General features: G+C 41.0%; 1 protein-coding gene across 1 annotated transcript in view; it reads right to left on the bottom strand.

The window, feature by feature from the left end:
• Positions 1–22,757, bottom strand: part of Farsb (phenylalanyl-tRNA synthetase beta subunit) — a 62,799-nt gene that overhangs the window by 6,279 nt on the left and 33,763 nt on the right. The window contains exon 16 of the mRNA XM_004638161.2: positions 13,188–13,343. Within this exon, the coding sequence (XP_004638218.1) occupies positions 13,188–13,343 (156 nt within the window). The remainder of the gene's footprint in view (positions 1–13,187; positions 13,344–22,757) is intronic.

Here is a 22,757-nt window from a genome sequence, read left to right as displayed (position 1 = left end):
AAAAAAAAAAACAAAAAACCAACAACAACAAAAACAAAAACAACCCAAACCCAAACATTGTAAAAGTTTAAAAGTAACATATCTATAATTTTAAATCACAAATTAATCTTAAAATTAACTTTAAGTCTCAAATTAATTTGTGTAGAACAAAAGAACTTTTTATTCTAGATTTTAAAAGTACTGTTAGGGCTGGGGAGATGGTTCGGCAGCATAAGTGCTTGCCTGGCAAGCGCAAGGTCATGAGTTCAATCCCCTGTACCACCAACCCCCTCCAAAAATAAAAAAAAAGTACTGTCAATCAATGTTGAAAATTTTTATTCCTAAAAAAGTTCAATCCTCCTACACTTGTCTGACACTTAAATTATTTTTTTCTGCCAAATTTTCATATTTTTTAAGCACTCATAGGATATATTTAGAAAAAGAACTTAAAAGAGAAAAAAATAGAATAAGAACTTCAAATCTTACTGGGGTAACAAACGCTTCTTTTTCTAGTCTGACATTGGACAAAACCTGTCTGAAGACTGTCTCCCAAACCAGGTACGAACAATGCAGTACATCTTTTACAGGCACAGGGAAGCAATGATGATGATGGTGCTCGCAATAATAGACTGGGGCAGAGCTAATCCAGAAAAGCCTAGCAACGCTGAATATACGAGGTTGAGCTCCTTGTTTCATACTCAACAAATTCAGTTGAGACTTCTGCTAACATGTACCGAACCTACGACAAGCATCTAGTTATGTAGAGCCATGTTAGTCCCAGAATTAGACTTCAGCTGACAGGTTGTGTAGAAGAAAAAGAAAATAATGAAATTATAAAAACATGGCACCCTGCTTTCTATGCACCTTCCACCCTCAGTAAAAGCAGTAAGCTGCCTAGCCCTCCGTGGGGCAGGCAGGTCACAGATGGGCAACAGCGAAGCATGAGGAGATCAGTCGCCTTGCCCAGGGCGGGCAACAGCAGAGGCTGGAGAGCGAGAGAAAGGTGAGGAGGGGCCTTGTGGGGGGCCCCTGGGCACAGAGCACAAAGCTTTTAAGCTTTTGGTCAAGCTGTTCAGTTCATGTTTGCAAACTTCTTCTGGTTTAAATAAATAAACAAAAGTAAAGCAGAGAAGGAGGGAGACTGATTGATAGCTGTCGCCCCTGAAGCCTTAGGACACACCTAGGCGACTGCAATATTATTAATATGACATAATACTGAGAAAACCTACAGCCTTCCAGGAAAAATAACTATAGCTTTTTAAAAAAATCCCATGTAATATAGCACTCATAATAAAGTTCCAGATTCATGAAACAAGGTTAGAATTGTCTGAGCAGATAAATACTCTAAGTTCCACAGCAACACCATACAAAAGGGCAAAGGAAAAGAATGGACATGCTAGACTCTGTGGCAGAGAATACTGAGTTTAAGCTGGAAAAGCCCCCAGAGGCGATCCCGTCCATTTCCTTATTGGACACAGGGGAAAACAGCGAACCAGGTAAAGAAAACCATACAGCCAGTAACGGCAGAGCAGATCAGGCTGGTCCCTTAATGACACAGAACACAAGAAAGGGCTTAAGTTTGAGAAATGGAAAAGGGTACAAGGCTGAAAAGGAGGATGTGACTGGCCCATTCACAGAAGTGCAGGGACCACTGTGGTGGGCTGGGATCCTGCGGACCACCATTTTGGTCCTGCTTCTTACTCTGGAGGGCTCCTCAGGATTCCAGGGACAGTCCACGAGATGGGCAGCCTCACTCTTGTAATTTTCTGCTGCAATCCAAAGTGACCCTGCACTTAGGGGAATGGGGACTTCTGGCTATAGCTCAATGTCCCTGTGAATCTCTTACCTTGGTATTCTTAGCCTGAAAGGGGCAAGGTAAATTTAAGGTTAATAAATCTTGTTGCAAACTTTTCCCAAGTGATTAATATTATCTATATCCAGAAATATAAAGTAAAGGATACAGGGCCAGCTGGACAGCTCTGCAGATTAAAGTGCCTGCTTAGGCAGAAGCAGGGTCTGGGGGGTGGTCCCTAGGCTGACTGTGCCAGCCCTGGCCCAGCCCCGGCCCCGCCCCTGGGATGTGCCAGCCACTGAGACTGGGCATGATGTCACCCACCTGTAATCCCAGCACTTGGGAGGCTGTAAACAGGAGGATCACTACAAGTCCTATCTGTGCAGTGAGGTCCTGTACTAAATACATTAAAAAAAAAAAAAAAAAAAAGGAAAGGATACAAAATTAAAACCAAGCTTTGTTCTGCTTTCAGTTTCCTGCCGGGAACCTGTATGACCAAGCAAAGAGCCATGGATTTAGCAAAAACTGCTTGTAAGTCTCCGTTTGCCTCAGAAGAAAACACAGATCATGCTTTTAATGAGTAACACACCAAGGGCCTAGGAGCTTGCTCCTCCTTTATCCCGTTGCTGCTTTCTAACTGTCTCAAAAGCAGCAGAAGAAACCGCTACGTGAACTGCTCTTCCCACCGCAAGCCTCCCCTACGAACACAGGAAGACACCTCTCCTCACAGCGACAAACGAGAACCGAAGCTGCAGCAACATGCCTCAACAGAACCCTCATCGCCCACCAGCTAGGCACCATCCAGGAACAGCAAAACAACTCAGCAAATCAGAACTGGGACCTCAGTCTGCTTGTCACTGATATAAAAATAGTACTGAGACTACTTTTAAATGAATATCCATTTACATGATTCCTGCAACAATGTAATATCAAGTAATACATTTAAACTAAAAGCAAAACAGGAAAGAATCCCTCCAAAGTACAATAAGGAAGAAACATGCTGGCAGATAAAAGAAACTGGAGAAGACAGATATCTAGCAGATGTTTAATTAAATTTCTACCACCCTACTACCCCAAAAAACCATAATAAAAATCCATTTCTGAGTTTTTTAATTATTTATTTATTTGGTATAGGGTCTCGCTATGCAGCTCTGACTCGTAGTGATCTTCCTGTCCCTGCCTCCCCAGCGCTCGCATTACAGGAGTGAGCCACCACGCCGGGACTCAGTGGCCAGCTGGGTGCAGGGCCAGCACAGCTTGCAGTACCAGGGATGGAACTCTGGTCCTTGCACTTGCCAGGCATGAGCTTAGACCGCAGAGCTATCTCCCTGGTCCCCATTTCTGATTTTTAAACAAAGCAGAATGTGGTAACCAGATCATGGGTGTGCAGAGACTCACTGCTCCATGGGATCAAAGTTGGGTGTGACGCTGGAGGGGGAAGTCCTGTGGCGAGAGGCGGAACGATGCAGTACGCTTCCCCCCACTCCCTGGACCCCGCTGCTTCCTGCCTGCCCTGCCATGAGCTCTTCCCCTCTGCCGCGCTGCCCTCCCTCAGAGCCTCTACACACCAAGCCCAAATTAACTCCTCCTCTCCTAACCTGTGGGAGGTGGGCGTTCTGTCCCACCAATGAGAAAGTACAACAGGCTTTCAAAATGTAGTTAAAAAATATTGGGGGAATTGTCAAAAAGTGATTTTTTAACAAACCTCTCATTTCCTAGATAACCTTAAGAAATGATAGGCCACTAGCTTTGGAGATTCAGAGTTTAAGCCAAACTATACTTCGGTTGAATTAAACAAGGAAGGGACAACAAAGACATGAAAAGGTGTTGGGATCCTAACAAATTACTTCATTATTGTGAAGGAATCAATGGCAAAGCAAAGTTAAAAGAGGAGGAAGAAAAAGGCAGCCCAAAAGACATGGACACTCTCAACAGTGCGCGCTGATGGGAGATCCAGTTATTAGCAGCGTTTTCAGGGCACAAGGAAAAGGGAAGAAAGGGGGAGAGACTTGCAGAGCTAAGTACGGCAAGCACACGAGAGCCAAGACCGTGAAGAAGAACAGCTGAGTTACAGACAGCGCTGGATCAAGGGAGTAAATAAGCTACAAGCAATGGGAGCAGCTCTCCAGCTGCCAGAAGAGCAGTCCAAGCACGGACAGAAGGAAGCTGGAAGGAAGCCTGACCGGTCGTGTGGCTGAAACAGGACTTAGGTCCTCCAAAATACACGCAGTCAGCCCTCTGTGTTCACAAGCTCCACACCCATAGATTCAAGCAACTGTGGGAAGAAATGTTTCTTAAAAGACTGCATATGTGCTAAACACCCACTGCCTTTTCTTTCTTATTTTCCCTAAATAATAAAACATAAGACGGGAAAACCTCTTGTGATCACAAGTTCAAGACAGCGCTGCACGATCCCATTTGAAACACAAGCTGCAGATATAGCTCAGCAGCATAAGCGCCTGCCTGCAAGCAGAAGGTCCTGAGTTCACTCCCCAGTACCCAAAACAAGCAAGTACCTCCAAACTCAGTCCTACAGAGAGGTGATATATATATATATATATATATATATATATATATATGCCTAAGGGCCACTAGCTGCCCTATAGATGCCATCCATGCTTGAGGGCTTTTGTGTGTCACTTAGGCTCCAAGGATTACCTAAAAGGAATTTATATTATATCACTTAATTTTTAAAAAGTTATTCAAAATATCATGTCAAGTACTGAAAAGAAAACATGTTGATAATACCTGGCTACTCACTAGTTAAAACCTATTTTCTTATAACTGAAGTTAAATTTAGTAAAAAAAAAAAAAAAAAAAAAAAAAAAAAATTTTATGTATTTGGTACAGGGTCTAACTATGTAGATCAGACTCGTGCTGACTGTCCCCGTTTTCAGCCTCCCAAGTGCTGGCATTACAGGCATGGGCCACCACATCCTGTCTGCCCTGGGGGCGGGGGCAGGCCAGCACTGCGGGGGATCAAACCCAGGCTCCTGTGCTCTGCCTACGCAGGAGCTCTAGTCTGGTGAGCTACTTGGCCAGCCCTAGTAAAAAGTATTTTAACACATCAATTTTTTCCAATAGTTTTACTTTTGTTTGAAGAAAATAAGCTTAAATTTGTATCACTTCCATTATATGTTATATAAACTGTGAGGTGGCACATATACCTTGATATATTGTATTAGTCAGTAATATCAAAACTTATTTAGCAGATATAATTATAAAACCAACTATTAATAGTTTTAACCTTGAAAGTTTTGTTTGGTCATCCACACTTTTTTGCATTACTAACTGCAGCAAATTCTAAAAATTAAACTTTATATTCATTCTCCTTATAAACAGCTACGTACGTGCATAGCGCTGTCATGAGCACCACCATCTGTGGTATTAAAATTTCATGGAGGTGCAATTAAGAAAAAGTGTCTCTTATTTTAATATTGGAAAGCACTGCGTTGTAGCAGTTACCTATCAACAGGACATGGAGCAAATGCAGGCCCGTTCAGTGTGGAACTTCATGTCAAATACACCAGCTTGCCGCGAGGACTGAAATGTCAGCTTGGCCCCAAATGGTAATGAAACTGAAGTGAGGCGCGCACCACTGAGCGGGATGTTACCTTACATACGGAAGGCAGAGAAGCAAGAGCAATGAACTCACTAAAAACCAAGACAGGCCAAAGTGAACTGTGTGAGGCCTTTATAAACACTAACGCTGGCCTGCTAAAGCACGGCTCGACCCGGGTGGCAGTGTCCCTGCTGATCAACATTGCTTTGTGTCTTAATTCCTTCAAAAAAGCTAATGAAAACAGTAGTACTGAAAAGCCTACTCAGACAGAAGAAGACAACTAATGGAATAAGAACTACAAGGAAGCAAAGTCAGAAGTTTAAAAATTTCCAAGCTTTTTTAATCCAAGGACTTAAATTGAACCATGCTTTAGATGAAAACTAAATGTGTGCTTGTTACATAGATCCCTTCTTTACAGCTCACAATGATCTATGTAATCAAATCATAACCTGACTACCTTTATTTCAACAGTTTTTCAATAAATAATTTTCTCACATATTTCCAAGGACTAAGAACCAGTGTAACAACCACAACAATCACAGTTTCACCCACATTTTTAGCATCTGACATCTTTCACACGTGTTCCAAAAAGGAGGAAAGGTTAAGACTTACAGGTCGGACAGTGAGAGACACGAGTTACTGTAACTGGCGGCACCTAAATCACCACAGTGAGTATATCTGGTGTAGGATTAAATCTGCATGTTATCTGCAAAGTCATTTCACAAAAGGATTTCTGAGCAGCAAGAAAGAACTGTTAAAACGAAATTCTAAGACCTCTGTCCGTCCATGAGGAATCGAGTCTCAAGTTAAATTGAAGCCTTCTGTAAAATTATAAATAACCAAAATTCAAATAGGTAACGAACTAAAGAAAGAAAAAACATACGCTCAAGTCAGTGCAGCCAATCACAAAGCTTTTTATATTCCACAAATTATTTTTGCCATGGATTTGCCCAGCAACCATATAAATGTCTTACACACAAAAATGTTGAGAATTTTCCCTGCCCAGAAGTGGTTTTTGAAAAGGATAAATACATCTTAACAAACATAATTTAGTTTGCAACAAGCCACAAAAACAAAGAGGAAAAGTTTAGAAAAAGCATATACATATGCTATAATAATCTGATCAAATACCAATGTAATATTGAGTTGAACCCTTTTGACACCAGTAATATACTTTGCAGTCTGCTAACAAGTTAAAGCTCCTTCCCCCCCACCAACATTAACCTTATTCTATTATCAACTTGAAAATATCTTACTATATAACCTTTAATTGCAAATGTGCTCTGCCAGTGAAAAATATACAAGACTCAGCGACCATATCCATCACTCAGGCCACAGTTACCAGCTTTTGGGGCACTTCTCTGGGCACCCACATGCTGCGGAGGACTGCGGTCTGCTAATAAGCAAGGTTACACCCCATGTCAACACAAGTCCTTGAGCTCTATGTGATGATCAATCAAATGAGTTTCCAGGTTTCTCTTACACTGAACAGGGCCAAGCAGCTCAAAGGGGAATCAAGTTCTAGTCCACTGGGCCCTACCACCAAACAAAGCAGTACGTGAGAAAGCTTGGTAGCACACATTCAAGGGGACAGAAATTAGGTTTTCCCACCAGCGTAACTTACATTAGCAGGACTCCGGTGCACAGACTGAGCTCAATTATAACTGCAAAGCCACTAGGGATTTTCAATTATTAAAAAGTAAACCATATGCCAGGGTAATAGAAGACAGCTCAATAATCAAGAATGGCATGAAATAGTAGTTCTTATTTAATCTGTTTGTACTCTGCTTTTAAGACTCTTTAAACATGATTTCTTAGCAGAAAAAGCTATATGTAAAATAACAGTCAATCTGTGGAAATGATGCAGTAAAACATACTCTAGCAGCCAGATTTCAACATCTACAAATTTATTTAGCAGTCTGAAAAACAAGCTTTCCCCTCAGTTGTGGTATGTACACATCCACACACATTAGATGAAGAACTAACACTAGCTTTGCTACTGACTTATTTTGACAAACCATTTCTTTAGGCCTTTGGATTTCTTTGACCATAAAAAATTAAAAAAGGATAATCATATTTGTCATTAGATAACCAAAATAGACTTAGGAATCCCTATGAAAAATGAAGAACCTTTATCTATAATGACATTAATTCCCTTTGGCTTAATGGCTCTCACAGAAAGTATCTTGAAAAGAAAGCCCTCAGATCTAGGCACATGGTCACAGATCCGAGGAGACTGATGTGGCCAGCGCTGCTGACGGGCAGTGAAAGCGAACACCCCGCACTTTCTCAAGGAAAATCAGTTAGATAGATTAGATACATACGGGCCCACACCACCATGGGCACAAAGAAGCTATACCAAAGCTCCTCAGATTCACGAATCCTGGACATTTCACAGATATAAAAAACTTTTTAAAAAAATTATAGTATTCTCTTGTGAGAGCCAACAACTTCCCAAAGGAACAGAAGTCTGAATCTGTATATACTTATATTCAAAGGGCAAAGTAGCAACTTGTTCTAGCAACATTGAACATGAAAGTTCTAAAACCACGCCAGAAAGATTAGTTTCTGAATATTTTTCCTAATTAAGAAAAAACAAAAAACAGGTACTTGAATATTAGGAAAATTAAGAACCAAGTTCCATATTCTGTGCTGATATGCACCGAATTCAAGTTATATCACAAGTTTAGAATTACAATATTCTTGAGAACAGCCTCTCTAATATTTGGTGTACAAACGATGGAATACAGTAATGTGACGAAGAAGAGGAGGGACGTGGGTCCCTAGAACTGAGTAAGGGTCTGAAGCCCAGGAAGAGTGAAGAGAGAGATTTCAACACAGGAGGGCGGAGGTGGCAGGTGACGCTTTCTCCCCAGCCCTGAGTCATGGTGTGGGAGGGGTGGCTCCAACCTTCAGATGCACTGTGACTACTGGGAACCCCAGAGGCCTCCACAGAAAAGCACCGCAGTGGGATGGTGCAGTGGACACAGCAGACTGCAGTGGCTGCTGAGGTGTCCCACATCAGACATCCCTGAAAAGGCAGTTTGGTCAGTACCATCGTGGAAAGGGGCCAACCGAGCTAGGGACTCAGCGCTTGTGCAGGCTGGCTCCATCTAGTGGCTCATCCTGTCAGGAAGAGGTGGAACTGAGTTCAAGTTGGCAGATCACACAGCTGAGTTCAAGGCAGCAGGAGGAGCAGTCTGGTGGGGTGAACAAATCAGTTTCTAGCCTCACAGCCAGAAGTGGGCATGCATGTCAGTGGAACTACAGGTACAGGCCTGCTGGGATCATCCACTATCCCACTATAAATCTATGACTTTTCAACATAAAACCTCAAGTCAATGGGAGGTTGGAGTGAAGTATTTCAAGCACAAAAAAAAAAAAAAAAAAAAAAAAAAACCTTCAACTCAAATTGATGTATCTTTCAAAACTGATGGAGAAATATGATACTTCCATAACAAAGAACACAAGAATAAATCCATGACCACAAAACCAAAAGGTTCTGCAGGACAGTTTAGAAAGAAATGATGAGGACTACAACTCCATGAGCCCCAAAAGAATGAATCCACCAGGCAAGGCAAGTAATTAATGGGGTAGAGGGAATAACAATACAAAAATAACACAACAAAGATATACATCATCAGCTATAATCATCAATGTAAATGGTCTCAGTTCACTAGTCAAAAGAAGTTGACAGGATGGATCAAGAAAATCTGACAATATGCTGCTCACAAGGAACACATTTAATTCAAAAAGAAATTCAGAGACTGAAAAATCATATGATGGAAAACAATACTCTAGGTGACAAAAACCTGCGGAAAAAAATAGGAGTAGCTATTCTGTTTGCAGACAAAGTGAACTTCAAGCAAAGACTAATTAATTAAGAGTGATAAAGAAGGTCACTAAATCCTTGCAAAGGAAACAATCCAAGAGAAAGAGATAATAGTCATAAGTATGTATATACATATATGGAGCAAATCCCAGTGTACCCAACTATATAGAACAATAATGCACATGAAAAAAATCAAATAAACGCTAATATAATTGCAATGACCTCAGTATCTCACTATCACCAACAAGACATCAGCTAGACAAAATATCAACACAGAAATATCACAACTGAATCAAACTCCTGATCAAATGGACTTAGCAGATGTCTACCATGCTCTATCCTACAACATCAGAGTACATATTCTCTCTACACATGGGACATTCTCCAAAACAGATGACACAGCAGCTCACAGAACACATGCAAGTGCAAAGGAACTGAAAATCTTTCTTTCTTTCTTTCTTTTCTTTTTTTTTCTTTTTTTTTTTTTCTTTTTTTGCAGAACCAGAGATTGAACCCAGGACCCTGTGCTTGCCAGGGAAGCACTTAACTCTACTGAGCCATCTCTCCAGCCCAAAAGGAACTGAAATTATTCCATGCATATTATCAGGCCACAGTGCAAGGAAACTGGAAATCAATGGCAAATGAAACTATGAAAACTTCATTCACACGTGGAAATTAAGTAACTCTATTAAATAACAAATAGATCACACATGAAATTAAAAAGAAATGTGCAGTTTCTACAAATAAAAAATAATTCCAATAACACATACTAGAACTTTTTTAAGACCCAATGAAACAGTCCTACAAGAAAAATTTATAATGGTCAATAATCATATCAGGAAATCAGAGTGAGTTCAAATAAACAACCTAATGTTGAACCTCCAGTTTCTAGAAGGAGCAAGTTAAGTCTATGCTTATTTGAAGGAGGAAATTACAAAGATCAGAGGAGAAATTAAAGCAATGGAAATTAGAAAAAAAATCAATCAAAAAGCTGGTTGTTCAAAAGATTAAATGAAATTGACAAACTCTTAGACCACCTTATTTAAAAAAAAGGAAAGAAAAAGCTCAAATTCATGTAAGAACTATAAAACTCTTGACCTTTAAAAAGGAGACCAAAATATATTAGCTTGATATAAAAGATTTTTAGGTGGTACATATGTAGTTTTCCAAATGCTGAACGTTGTGGCTTCTACCTTCTGTAGTCTTCTTAAATCAGCCTTTTCCTCCAGAAAGCTGTGTTTACCTTCAAGTTCAGGTCCTCACTCTCACCATTCTAAAATACCCTACAACTTCCTGCCATTTCCTGTACCTGAAGTCCACATGTCACTCAGCCAACTCATACTGCACTAGGTTAATCCCATGGAAGTACAGATCCTGTCTCATTCACCTACTTAGAAAAAAAGGAAGCAGCATCTTCAGCACCTTCCCTACACCTAGCCAAAGTCTTGCCAGCATTCTCTAGACACAGCCCTAAGCTACTTCTCCAGCCTCCCAGCACACCAACCTGCATTTCCCATTTCCCTACAGTCTTTATTTCACCATGAGTTTTGATCAAGCATTGGCAGTGCTTCCTCGGGCTCTCCCTACGTCTTCTAAGGTTCATCTTGTTTTTCCAGAAACTCATTAACATTTTTCCAGATGTCCTAAAGAAGTTGCACTGTGTCCCTCTCTGGAACCTTAAGGCACTTGTCCTAGCAGATGGGCTCACAGCGTGGGACACGGCAATCATATCACTGGCAGACTATTTCTATATAACATCACATGCACAAGTTATGTGCGTATTTGCCATTGCAGTGTTTTGCAAACTTTCAAATAGGAAAGAAGACCTCATTTATATGGTACAGTTTGCTTCAGCAAACTGATTTTAATACAGTTATACTGTTTATGAATAAGATTTCTGATGAAAGACTTTACATACAAGAAAAGCAAATGCCTCACATCAGCTTCTCGGCTACACTTACTCTGTACAGGCCAGCCAGGTCTGGGCAGAATTCTAGAATAGTAAATGGAAGAGGAGTAGGCAGGGGCATTCTGAAGGCTGGGGAAGGGGCCTGGTGCAAAGAAGGGACGCACTGGGAGCAGAGGCCTGGGGCCTACATGGGGGTCCTGGCTCAACCCACTTCACTTGCCTTATCTCAGGTATCTCACTTGCAAAACCAGGATACAGGGCTCAATGAACTTCCAAGATTAAAGTCTAATACTAGAATTCTACAAAGCATAACATGCATCTTCACTAGATTATCTCTAACTAGTGGATAAAAATCCAGTAACTCCTTGAGCTATTACTGTCACTCAGCTATATTAAGAAAAAGAGGGCCGGGGAGATGGCTCAGAGGAATAAGCACTTCCCTGGCAAGTGCAAGGGCCTGAGTTCAATCCCTGGTTCTGCCAAAAAAAAAGAAAAAGAAAAAGATAACCTTACATATCTTTGATATGAAGGTATCAGTGCAGCCAGGATGGCAGCAAACTCCTATAATTCCAGCCCTCAGGAGGCTGAGGCAGGCAGATCACCACAAATTCAAGGCCAGCCGGGGCTCCAAAGTGAATCCAAGGCTAACCTGAACTGCATAGTGAAGCAGTGTCTCAAAAAACAAAAGTATCAATGCATTTCAAAGTATACTTAAAAATATTTTCAAAATGAAAAAACTAACCACATAAAAGAATCTCTGGGGACTAAAAAATATAACCAAAACCAACAAATGGTTTGGTTCTTTCCCAAAACTCATATTGCTACAAATAAGCAATAAATAACTAAAGCAGGTTCTGTTTGAAACTTAGAATGAAAAATATACTTATTAAAAAAAACAGTAAGGTAAGTAGTAGGGAGGAAGATTAAATCACTTTGTTCTGGCTGTTTCTGGATCTCCTGTCAAACAAAATAAGCTTTAAGCGACAGGGACACGACAAACACAAACTGAGAATTCCTTAGCAGGCACATTAGGAGCATATGCAGATAGCTGAAGAGTACTGTGAGTGCTTACTTTCGTAAATTTATTACAGTAAGAGACACCTCACCATTAATTCCCCTCAAACACACTTCAAACACACTTGTCCCATTGTTATTGTCACTTTCTGAAGCCATTCTTAAAGTCTTCTTTTGTGTCTTCATATTTGTTGTCCTTGCAGTTTGATGTCCTGAATTCATTCAAAACATTTACCTTCACAGACAGTGCGGCTCTGCAGCAGAACCAGAGCCACACAGAGCTAGCTCAGAAAGGCCAGCTGGGAGAGGACAAACTGCAACGCCTTCACAAGCTCGCCTTCCCACTGGGTAGCACTCAGCAGCAGTCACTGGGCTTTTGGTCACAGGTGACTTGTAAGTACAAGAGGACCTTAAAATTGCTTCAGAAGTGGCAAGAACGATGGGACAAGTGTGTCTGGTAGAAGGAGGAGTACTTGGAGGAAAGATTAGTAATGTCTTTTACTGTGACCATTTTTAAAACGTAAATACCTACCATCTATTTTGATTACCCCTTGTATAAGTCATTTCTTTCTTTCTTTCTTTTTTTTTTTTTTTGGATAAGCCATTTCGTCAGCCTAATGTAAACTCTTCAGTCACGACTTTACTCTATGGGGGCTTTTCTCTAGGACGGCCTCCACCTTGCTCAGTCACCTGTAAGACCTACTGAATGTGTGTGGCGTGTTCTCGAGTGACTTTAGGAGGATTGTTCCTCTGGCCCTAAGAATACTTTCTGAGTGCAAACTGTCACTTTAGATCTTTTCAGTATGGACTTCTGGGTTGACCATGGTGCTGGTGACACATAATGGGGCAGTAACTAAAGGTCACCATCACTCAGTTTGAACAAAAGCATCCGGTGAAGCACTTACAAAGAGTTCTGAAAAGTGTTTTCCCAAAATGTTGCAGGGGAAAGGAATATTTTCTGGAAAATACGAACAATTAACTGAAATAAAGTTGTCTCCCTTTTTTCCCATACTCCCTCAATCAAAAGCAAAATTAACTTCCTGAAACACAGGGCTTGCTTGCCCCTTCCCTGGGCATCCTGACTCACTGATGAGCTTACCATCTGCCGCCCTGATCACGTAGCCGCCCTGGTCTTCGCCAGGAGGCACATCAAGCAGCTGCATAATTCTGTCCAGCAGTCCGTGGATTATCTCAAACCCAGGATTCTTGTTGTAATGAACGGCACAGAGATGTCTGCAGTTTCTCGCACCTACATCTAGAAAAATAAAACAACTGGTCACGACTTAAGAAGCTGACACAACACAAACTTGGACAAAGTCAACAAAAAGCAAGCGAATTATTCAACACAAAGAAAAGCATTTAACCTCAGCAATGCAAGGTAGGATAAAATAGTCTTTTTCAATCATCAAATTCCCTATAGTGTTTAATTAACAGGGAGGAGTAGAGAGCTCCAGTGCTGGCTCAGAGACAGTAAGGCTGCACTGTGGCAACAGACAGAGATAAAACTCTTTGTAAAACAATTCAGCAATATTTAACAGGGAACTAAAACTTCTTGCTCTTCATTCATGAAACTATCCAAAGAAATAATCCTAAATACAATAAAGGACTTCTGTATGAGATGCTTACAAGATTATTCCTCAGACTAAAAATTAAAAACAAGTTAAATGGGGAGTAACCACTGCAAGTACAGCATGGTGCCTCATCCAAATATTAAGACCACTGATAGAAAAGCGGGTTCATGAAAGGTCACCACAACCAAGCAAGAAGAAATACTTCCATGGTAAATTTCACATAAAAAAGGAGGTTACAACATGCAAAAGCAGTCAAAACTAAATTATACTGTTTAAAGAACATATGCAGGTGGGAAACTAGGAAGCACAGCAAGGAAATGACTATGACCGAAGTTAGGCTCTGATGGCTAGAGGGAAGGGAGACGTGCGGCGGCCAGGATGTACCATGAAAGAAACTTAAGACCCAGGCAATGCCGTGTCATGGTGAGCAATGGGTGCCTGCTTTACAGTCTCTTTGAAGCTATGTATTTTACATATGTTCTTCACAATTGAAGAGAAAAAAAAAATATAGAAGTATCTGAAGCTATACGACAAAGTGGATGAGCCAGTCACAGCGGGACAAACACTGTATGATTCCAGCACCTAAGTCTTCAACTCACAGGAACAGGAAGTAAGAGTGGTGTTGCCAGGGCTTGTGGGGGAGGAGGGGCAAACTAGAGTTTCAGCCAAGCAAAATAAAAGAGTACCAGAGATCTGTGATAAAATGATGTGCACGTAATTAATAAGTCTGTACTATAAATTTTAAAAATTGCCAAGAGGGTGATTTATGCTTTTTTACCACAATAATAACTTTAGAAAGTATATGAAGAAAAGAACCACAACTATGCAGATGCAGCCCAAAGACTCCAAGCACGGGGGAGAAGAAAGAGACTGAAAAGAAATGCATCTAAACGTTAACAGAGGTTCTGTCTGGACAAGGATATGTATGTCTTTAGCCTTCCCTCATTCCCTAATTTTTTCCCTTATTATATATTCCTCTGCTCTGAAAATTAAAACAAACAAATCAGTATTTTAAAAAATAATTTATTTTGATACAGGGTCTCACTATATATGTAGAACCAGGTATGTAGTAACTATCAATCTATGATCTTTTTTAACCATACAAGTTAGGTATTATTTTTCCTATAAAACAGATGAAGAAGTACAAGTTTAACTTGCCCCAATCCAGTAGCTGGTGAGACCTAAATACTTAGTCACATAGCTAACAAGTCACAAAACCAGTCAGGACTGCATGACTGAAGCCCACCGCAAAGGATTTAAATGGAAACAATGCAAGACAAGGGTAACCCTAAACGGGTCTAGATGCCTACTCAAAGATGTGCACTCTTGATTTTTTTTTTCCAGACAGGCCTGGCTGTGTAGTTCAGGTTGGCCTTGAATTCACTATGTAGCCCAGCCTTCCCTCAAACTCACAGGGATCCTCCTGCCTCAGTCTTGCAAAGGCTGGGATTACCAGCACACTTGGCCTTTGAAATGATAAACAAATGTTTTAATTTGTAAAAGTTTTCATGAGTTTTCTTTTTACACCATCTTGGAGCCTGGAGAGGCCTGCCGGGTACTGGACTTCAGAAAAGGCAAATATGTCTAGAAGACTGGTACAAGGCCATTTTTGCTGGCTATAAGCAGGGTCTCCAGAACCAGAGGGAACACACAGCTCTTCTTAAAATTGAAGGTGTTTATGCCCGGATGAACCTGAATTCTACTTGGGCAAGATGCAGTGACTCCAGGTAGCAAACTAGGCAACACCAGAGTGATCTGGGGAAAAGGAAAAGTAACTCGGGCCCATGGAAACAGCGGCATGGTTCGTGCCAAGTTCCGAAGCAACCTTCCTGCTAAGGTCATCGGACGTCGAATCCGTGTGATGCTGCACCCCTTAAGAATTCAAACTAACGGAAAATAAAAGTGCATTTGTGCTCTTGTATTTAAAAAAAAAAAAAAAAAGTTTTCATGACATTTCTGAGTTCCACTTAGGCAACTGGAATACATTATTTTCAAAAACCAGTGACATTCCTAGCTACCAACAGTACTGCAACTTATGGGAAGTCTACTGAGTCAAACTCTGACTGAGTGCATCTGGAGAAATAACTGGTTTTTGCCACATACCATTTTCTAGTGCATACTATGTTCAAGGTATTCAACTCTAAATATCCAGATGGTAAAGGCCAAAGTTAGTATAGTGCTCGGGCGGACTAAGCCCCTCTTAATTATTTTCAGAACAAACGACTAAAGTCTGGAAAATGTGGTAAGAGCACGCAACTATTAATGGCAAGGCCAGAGGACCACATTCTAAGACAACACTAAGAGCCAGGAGGCTGAAAAAGTGAGCGCCCTACTACTGTCACTCTCTGTCGTTGTCCGGTGTGAGAATAAAGAAATGTGATGTCTAAACGCTATCGTCAACGGTGTAAGACCAAAGACCAACAAGCGAAACAGGCCAGCTCGGACGCTGCTGAGCGAGCCACATGCATAAACTAGAACGATAAGCCTAAGTCTGTAGGAGCAGACATTCACATACCCTCTCTCTCCCGCCTCCAAAAGAGAAAAAAACGAAATCCAACAGAACTAAATTACCCCTTTCATACTACTGGCTTGCTTCTGGGTATTTCTGCCATGTGGTAGCCATTTGCCGGTGTCACATGGTTCCACTTTAACGCGCAGGCCTGTATTGAAACTACTTTGTAGTTTCCTTCTGACTGTGAGAGTCGCCCAACAGCAATGCCACTGCTCAGAAAGTTCAGCAACATCAATTGGAAGCTTTATTTTGGTAACCTTTGCCTGTGAGTACTTCTTTCTTGATCGCCATATTATGTCAAACCTACCTTTCTGATAAGAGTAGCAACATCTGAAACAAAAATTTAGTATTTTAGAGCCAGATGGGCTGGCTCTTGGAAGGTTGAGGCAAGAGGATCACTATGAGTCTAAGGCCAGCCTAGCTACCAAGTGAGGGCAAGGCCAGACTACACCACATAGCAAGCCCCCATCTCAAAAAACAAAAGGGAAACAAAAGAACTTAAGATTTTAGAAAATCATGTTAAGTGATTTTAGGGACCTGAATGAAATTACAATAAAGAGGACTTCAAAATACTTAAATTCCTTTTAATTTAAGAACGGTTTCACCGGGCATGGAGGCGCACACCTGTAACCCCAGCACTCAGGAGGCTGAAGCATGACAATCACTGTGAGTTTGAGGTCAGCCTGAACTGCATAGTGAAATCCTGTCTCAAAAAGATTAAAAAAAAAAAAAAAAGTTTTAAAATGTTTACATCACATACATAATAATGAATTATATATTTTGAAGGAAGACTTTAATGGCTACGTATTACACCCACCAAACTAGATTAAGCGTCCTTACTTAGGTGCCCCTCTCTACTCCGTCACAGACTGGCCGGTTTTCACGTTTCCCAAGGGCTACCACTCCCTCCAGACTTGTTTCCGCACATCTTGCCAAAATATGCCCTCTATTACAGCTAAATTGAATTAAAGAGAAAACAACCACATACTGATTCCCACCCACTCCCCCTTAGAGAAACTGCTAGGTATAGTAAAATTCCTATTTCCTAATATTTTGTACCAAGAGACCATATTACATCACAGGAAGTTTACTGACTACATACCACAAAATAAGAACTATTTAAATTTCATGCCAGAGCTAGGGTTTGTTGGGAATGCCTAAGTTCTTCATAACTCAGTTAACAGACCTCTTGTGTCATGCCATCAAACAATTCTGCTTTTTACATGGGCCTGCCAAGTATGTCAGCCTAAATTATCCATGTATTTCACAGACTTCAAAGTGCTGCCTGGAAAGAGCTGATCTAAACCACCCAGAGAGGGTGGTGAGCTACAGTTCTGCACCTAAAAGAGCACACCAAAAGATTTTTAAGAGAAGTGTGGGGGGGGGAATGTTCCTAGCATATGACTACTGCAAACAACTCAAAATTTTTACAATGGGCTCCTGCTTCATTTAGATCTCTTTTATCCATCTATGAAGTTATGAGGAAACTTGCGGTGCTCAGTTACACCGTGAACATGGTACAGATGAGGAAAGGGCTCGGTCTCCAAGGGCCCCTTTCCTCCTCTACTGCCACGTTCACTTAGCAGCCTCCCAGGACACCAGGAAGGCTTCCAGCCTCATCAGGTGATGAGAGAGTTTGAAATTAACGGCTGGGCAAGCTCAGAAAATAAAAATAAATTTACCTTCACTTGTAAGTCTATTTCATCCAATGAATTTCTTCAATATTTGCATCCACAAGACTGTAACTTTTCCTGCAAAATGCACTCATTGCCTAAAGAATTTCAAAGCAGCCTAAATGATCCACAAAAGCTACAAGAATCCCGTGAAACTGTAACATTTTTAAAAGCCCTAAGTAATGTATAGAAACAGGAACTTCTATAAACATTTGTTTAAAACAATCCTTTTTGGTGGAAAATTCTAAGTTATTAAGCATTTAAATATGTGTACTTACAGGTCAACTAATTCTACCTCTAAAAATATGCATTTGCACAGGAGCATAAGCGTACCTATTTTAACAGACATATGTAAGCAAAAAATGTGGCAACACTCTGTATTTGTTATAACACTAATAAGTACACGCTTCACATGAGGAAGTACCATACTGCCTTTAGGAAAAATGAGCTGCTCAGAAGGAAAGCGAGGCGCAGACCAGGACAGGTAAAGTGAGACCTACCCGTGAGAGACACTCACATGCACTGGGCCCCCTATGGCTACTCCCAGGAGGGTAACACACAAACCCATGCACACAGACAACATCTGGCGACGAGTGCCAAGTATGGGACTGGAGGAGCCGGGCACTTTGCTTTTCATCATGGTCCCATGGTCCCATCCCTTTCACTGTGGTCCCTGCATGACTCTTCCATCGGGCAGCCCACACCACCTGATGGGACAGTGCCCTGTGTGCAGGGTAGGATCAGGCATGAACCACCAGAGGCCCAGAGCCAGCCGGTAGGAAGATGCATACTACAGCTCCATTGTGAGTGTGTTAAACAGGAAAACAATAACATTATTCTTAAATTAAAAATACATATATATTCATAAAATCTTTTGAAGACATTACAAGTATATTTTCAATCTTAAAAATGTAAGAAAACTTGCACTGCCCTTAAAACATTCCTAATTTATGTTACAAAAGTACAGGCTTCTTTTTCAAATAATGCTGCAAAACCCAGAAACAAATGTGAAGAAAAATGTATGAGTTTCTTGATGCATGAGGGAAAAAGTTATATCCTTGTGGGTTGGCTTTTATTTAGTTAACATAAACCTGGAATGGATTTTTATCTATTAAAAAAATACAATATTGAATGCATGACAGAGCACATTATACTCACGTTAGCAGATCTTAACTATGTGGAACCAAACATACTAAAATAACTTTGTATATTAAAAATGATATATTTACACAGTTAAGATGCCATCACATATGTGAATGATGCTACTTCAAAACTTGTTAATGTCAGTGCTCCTTATATCCATGTTTTTTGAATTATTAATTGGAAATTCTACATGCCAAAAATATGAAATAGTGAAATTAAACTAATCCAGACTGATGACATAAGCCCTCTTCAAAAAACCACATTCCACATGTGGATGCGAGGTAATCTGCTGTCGGAGGGCACCAAGATGAACAGCCGATTCTCAAAACAGAGGTATTTCAGAAGCCCATAATGAAGTCTTATCAAACGCAGAGTTATGAACTATAAAAATCTGATCTATTTACTTATTTATTTTTGTGCTGCCAGAAACTGAACCCAGGGTCTTGCTCATATTCCAATTTTAATAGCTTACCATGTAAGACAGATAAGCCCTGACACACATATACCGTACAAACCAACAGCAAATTGGAAAAGTAAAACTAATCAAAAAAGTTACTTAAGTTCGATGGCAGCCCAGGTGGGCAACGGAGGAGAAGGGAACGGGAGTCTTAAGCACATATTCCAATTAAAGTTTTAAAACATTCTGGGTTTCCGCATGCACGCATGGCAGGCATACTAAGGAAAAGGAAATCACGCTTGCGTTTACAAAACCCTGAGGGAGAATGTGAAATTTTAGAAACGATTACAACGGTGACTGGGGAAAGTGGAGGCGGCAAATGCGACTTAAACCTGGATTGCTCAGATACCCTGGAGAACGTAGGCATGGTCTCGGCAAGAAACGCAAGCTTAGAGTAACTCAGTACACTTCGTGATGGAGGAAGTTAACGAGCGCTCCCAGGTGGTCCTGAGTTTTTAACCTACTCTACTACAATATTTACTAAGATTCAAAAAAATTGTAGTCTTTTTCTATTAGTACATGTTCACAGTACATAATCACACTCTCCATGGAGCCAGTACATGCACCTGACTAACACATCTTAATTCTTTTTCTGTAGCTCCCTGCCCTTTTGTAAAATACCTAGCTTCCTATTTCCTATTACCTTTTTATTTTTTTCTTTTCTTTTTCTTTTTTGGCACAACCGGGGATTGAACTCAGGCCCTTGCGCTTGCCAGGCAAGCATTTATTCCACTGAGCCATCTCCCTGGCCCTCCTATTACCTTTTTTAAAAGCAGTGCTTGAAGGCAAAGTGAGTGGCGATTTGACTTTGAAGATTCTCCATGGATAAACGTCAAATTGACAATCGGATGATGGCATCCTGCTAATGTAATCATTCTCCAAATCTTACAAACCCAAATCAATTTTCTTAGGCTTTTACTCCTTCTAAATTCAAATGTTCTCAACACAGTGATGTGTTTTCTCTTACATTACAGCAAGATTCTAAGCACAGTGACAAAGTCAGTGACCACTTTGCAAAACATACTTGCTCTTCTAAGCAAAAAGATTAGCCATACACAAGTAGTCCTTTGCTCCCCTGAAGTTTTACTCTTTTGTCTAGTTTATTCTCGACACTGAAGAGCAAAAACACAGCAGAAAACCACCAGCATCTCACGCAGCAGCCAATATGGAGCCTTTGGCACACTCCCTACTTCCCTGCTACAGAGCTGAAAAATTCACGTCATGGCAGTCTGCATTCAGCTTCTCACTCCAAAAACACATGCCACTCTGCCCAACAAAAAAAGCCGATACATCAGCTTAGTTCTTTGAGTCATGACTAATTTTTTTTTAATGTTACTTAGGATCTTGAGACAAAATAAATGGAGTGGTTGGCTCTACCTCAAGGAATGTAAAAGCGTCTGATGTAAAGTTTGAAGGGTTGGAAAGTGTGTCTGGCTCGGTCAACTGGCACCCCAGCGGCCTCACTCCCATGGGTGGTCAGTCAAGAGTCCGTGGCACAGTAAGACCCGGCCAATTACATGCAGCATGAGAAAAAGAGGCAGCAACCTTTCCTTTACTCCAAGAGAAATGCAAGTCAGACAGAATTTGAGGAGGCACACAGAATTCCAGTGAGGACCCCACTGTTTGCTTGCCAATCTGGAATGGATGTGAGGTGAGGAGCACTGGGTTTTTCTTAGCACTACAAGACAGTCAGTGGCAGTTATCCTGCCTTCTCTGTGCTCCCCGGGCCTGGCACACATCCTCCTTCACCTTGATCTTGAGTTTGCTTTCAACCATCTCTCTCCTGACTGGCAACTCTTTCTTGGGCACCCTAACTCAATTCCTAGCCAAGAACAGGAATTCAAAATTACTTTTCTAACAGTATGCTGAACAAGACCTACATATCTCCTATCCCTCAGAGTCTGCAGTTCAGGGTCTGGCCACACTCATGCAAACTTGGGAAATTTTTGTACGAAGAGGAAAACTATCCTATCATTTAACTTTGATGGTTTAGACATGTTTGTTCAAAAGGTCCTATCAGGTAAAAAGATAAAGCTAATGTACATCCAATAGAGAAACGATGGCTTGGTTTGGGAGACAGTAAAAAATACATGTGAATTCATCAAAGATGTATGTGAAAGTTATGCCAAGAACAACGTTCCTGTTGTATGCAAATTCCCACACCGGCGTGCCTTGAGTGCAGCAGAAGAGCAGTCAGTTAAGCCACATGTTAGGATAAAAAATCAGCACCCAGGACCCACCAAGGTGACATTAAGCCTTTGAAACCAGCTGAGACTTCCAGGTCGTCCCAGTAGAAAATTCCCACAGACCAGTGATGGTGAGCCTGTGGCACGTGTGGCACAGAGGGCAGCTTGAAAGCTCTAAAAATTTCACCGTCATTGCCTGAGACCATGATGCCCAGTAAAGCATTCGGAATTGCTTATACCCTAATAATAAGCAAGACACTAAATATCGCTACTATATTGCTTGAACTTTCCAAAATGCAATTTCATTTAATCCTTTCAACAAATCCAATGAAGTGGTACCATCATCCCCACTGCACGGACGAAGACACTGAGTCACAGGGAGATTTAAATAAATTGCCCCAAGACAAGCAGCTGGCAAGTGAGAGAATTATGACTCAACCCCAGCACTCTGGCTATAGCGTCTGGAAGCTTGCTGCCTCCAGTTGATCAGGTGTATCAGGTGACAAGTAGGGATTCCCCGCGTATGTAGTTATAATATTCCATCAGAAAGGCTCTTCTATTATGAAATAAAGGCCAGGCTCACCTAAACAGAAAACACACTCCAAGTAAATCATAGCAAACCTGTTTTCAATATGGCGGACTTAAAAAGCAAATTTACCTCCCTTCATCTTTCAAAACCTACTGGTACGATAGAAAACATTAATGAGAAACTGAACCAGTGCAAGGCAATTAACAAAAGTAAACTCAGGTAGAAATAAACCAAGGAGGAAATACAGCAGAATAATTTCAACTAAAAACAGGTCTAAAGGAGATCTGCCATACAGACAAGAATATTTTCTCTGAAGAAATGGAAGTACAACAGAGATGCAAAGCTTTTCATTAAAGAGTACATGGTCTGGATTTTTTTGCATAATCACCTAGGTGATTTATTAAAGAAATGGTAGTATTTGAAGATACCGAACTATTTAAGCTAAAAGTCAAAAGGGGGCCGGCCAAATAGCTCAGCGGATTAAAGCACCTGCAAGCAGGCACAGGGGCCGGGGTTTGATCCCCAGGCCTGCCGTGCTGGCCCTGCCCCCAGGTCATGCTGAGACAGCAATTGAGACTGGGCGTGGTGGTACTCCCTT

Source organism: Octodon degus, unplaced genomic scaffold, assembly GCF_000260255.1.
Source record: "Octodon degus isolate 3935 unplaced genomic scaffold, OctDeg1.0 scaffold00096, whole genome shotgun sequence".
Taxonomy (NCBI): Eukaryota; Metazoa; Chordata; class Mammalia; order Rodentia; family Octodontidae; genus Octodon; species Octodon degus.
Note: the sequence above shows the minus strand (reverse complement) of the source record. Positions and strands in the feature narration are given on the sequence as shown.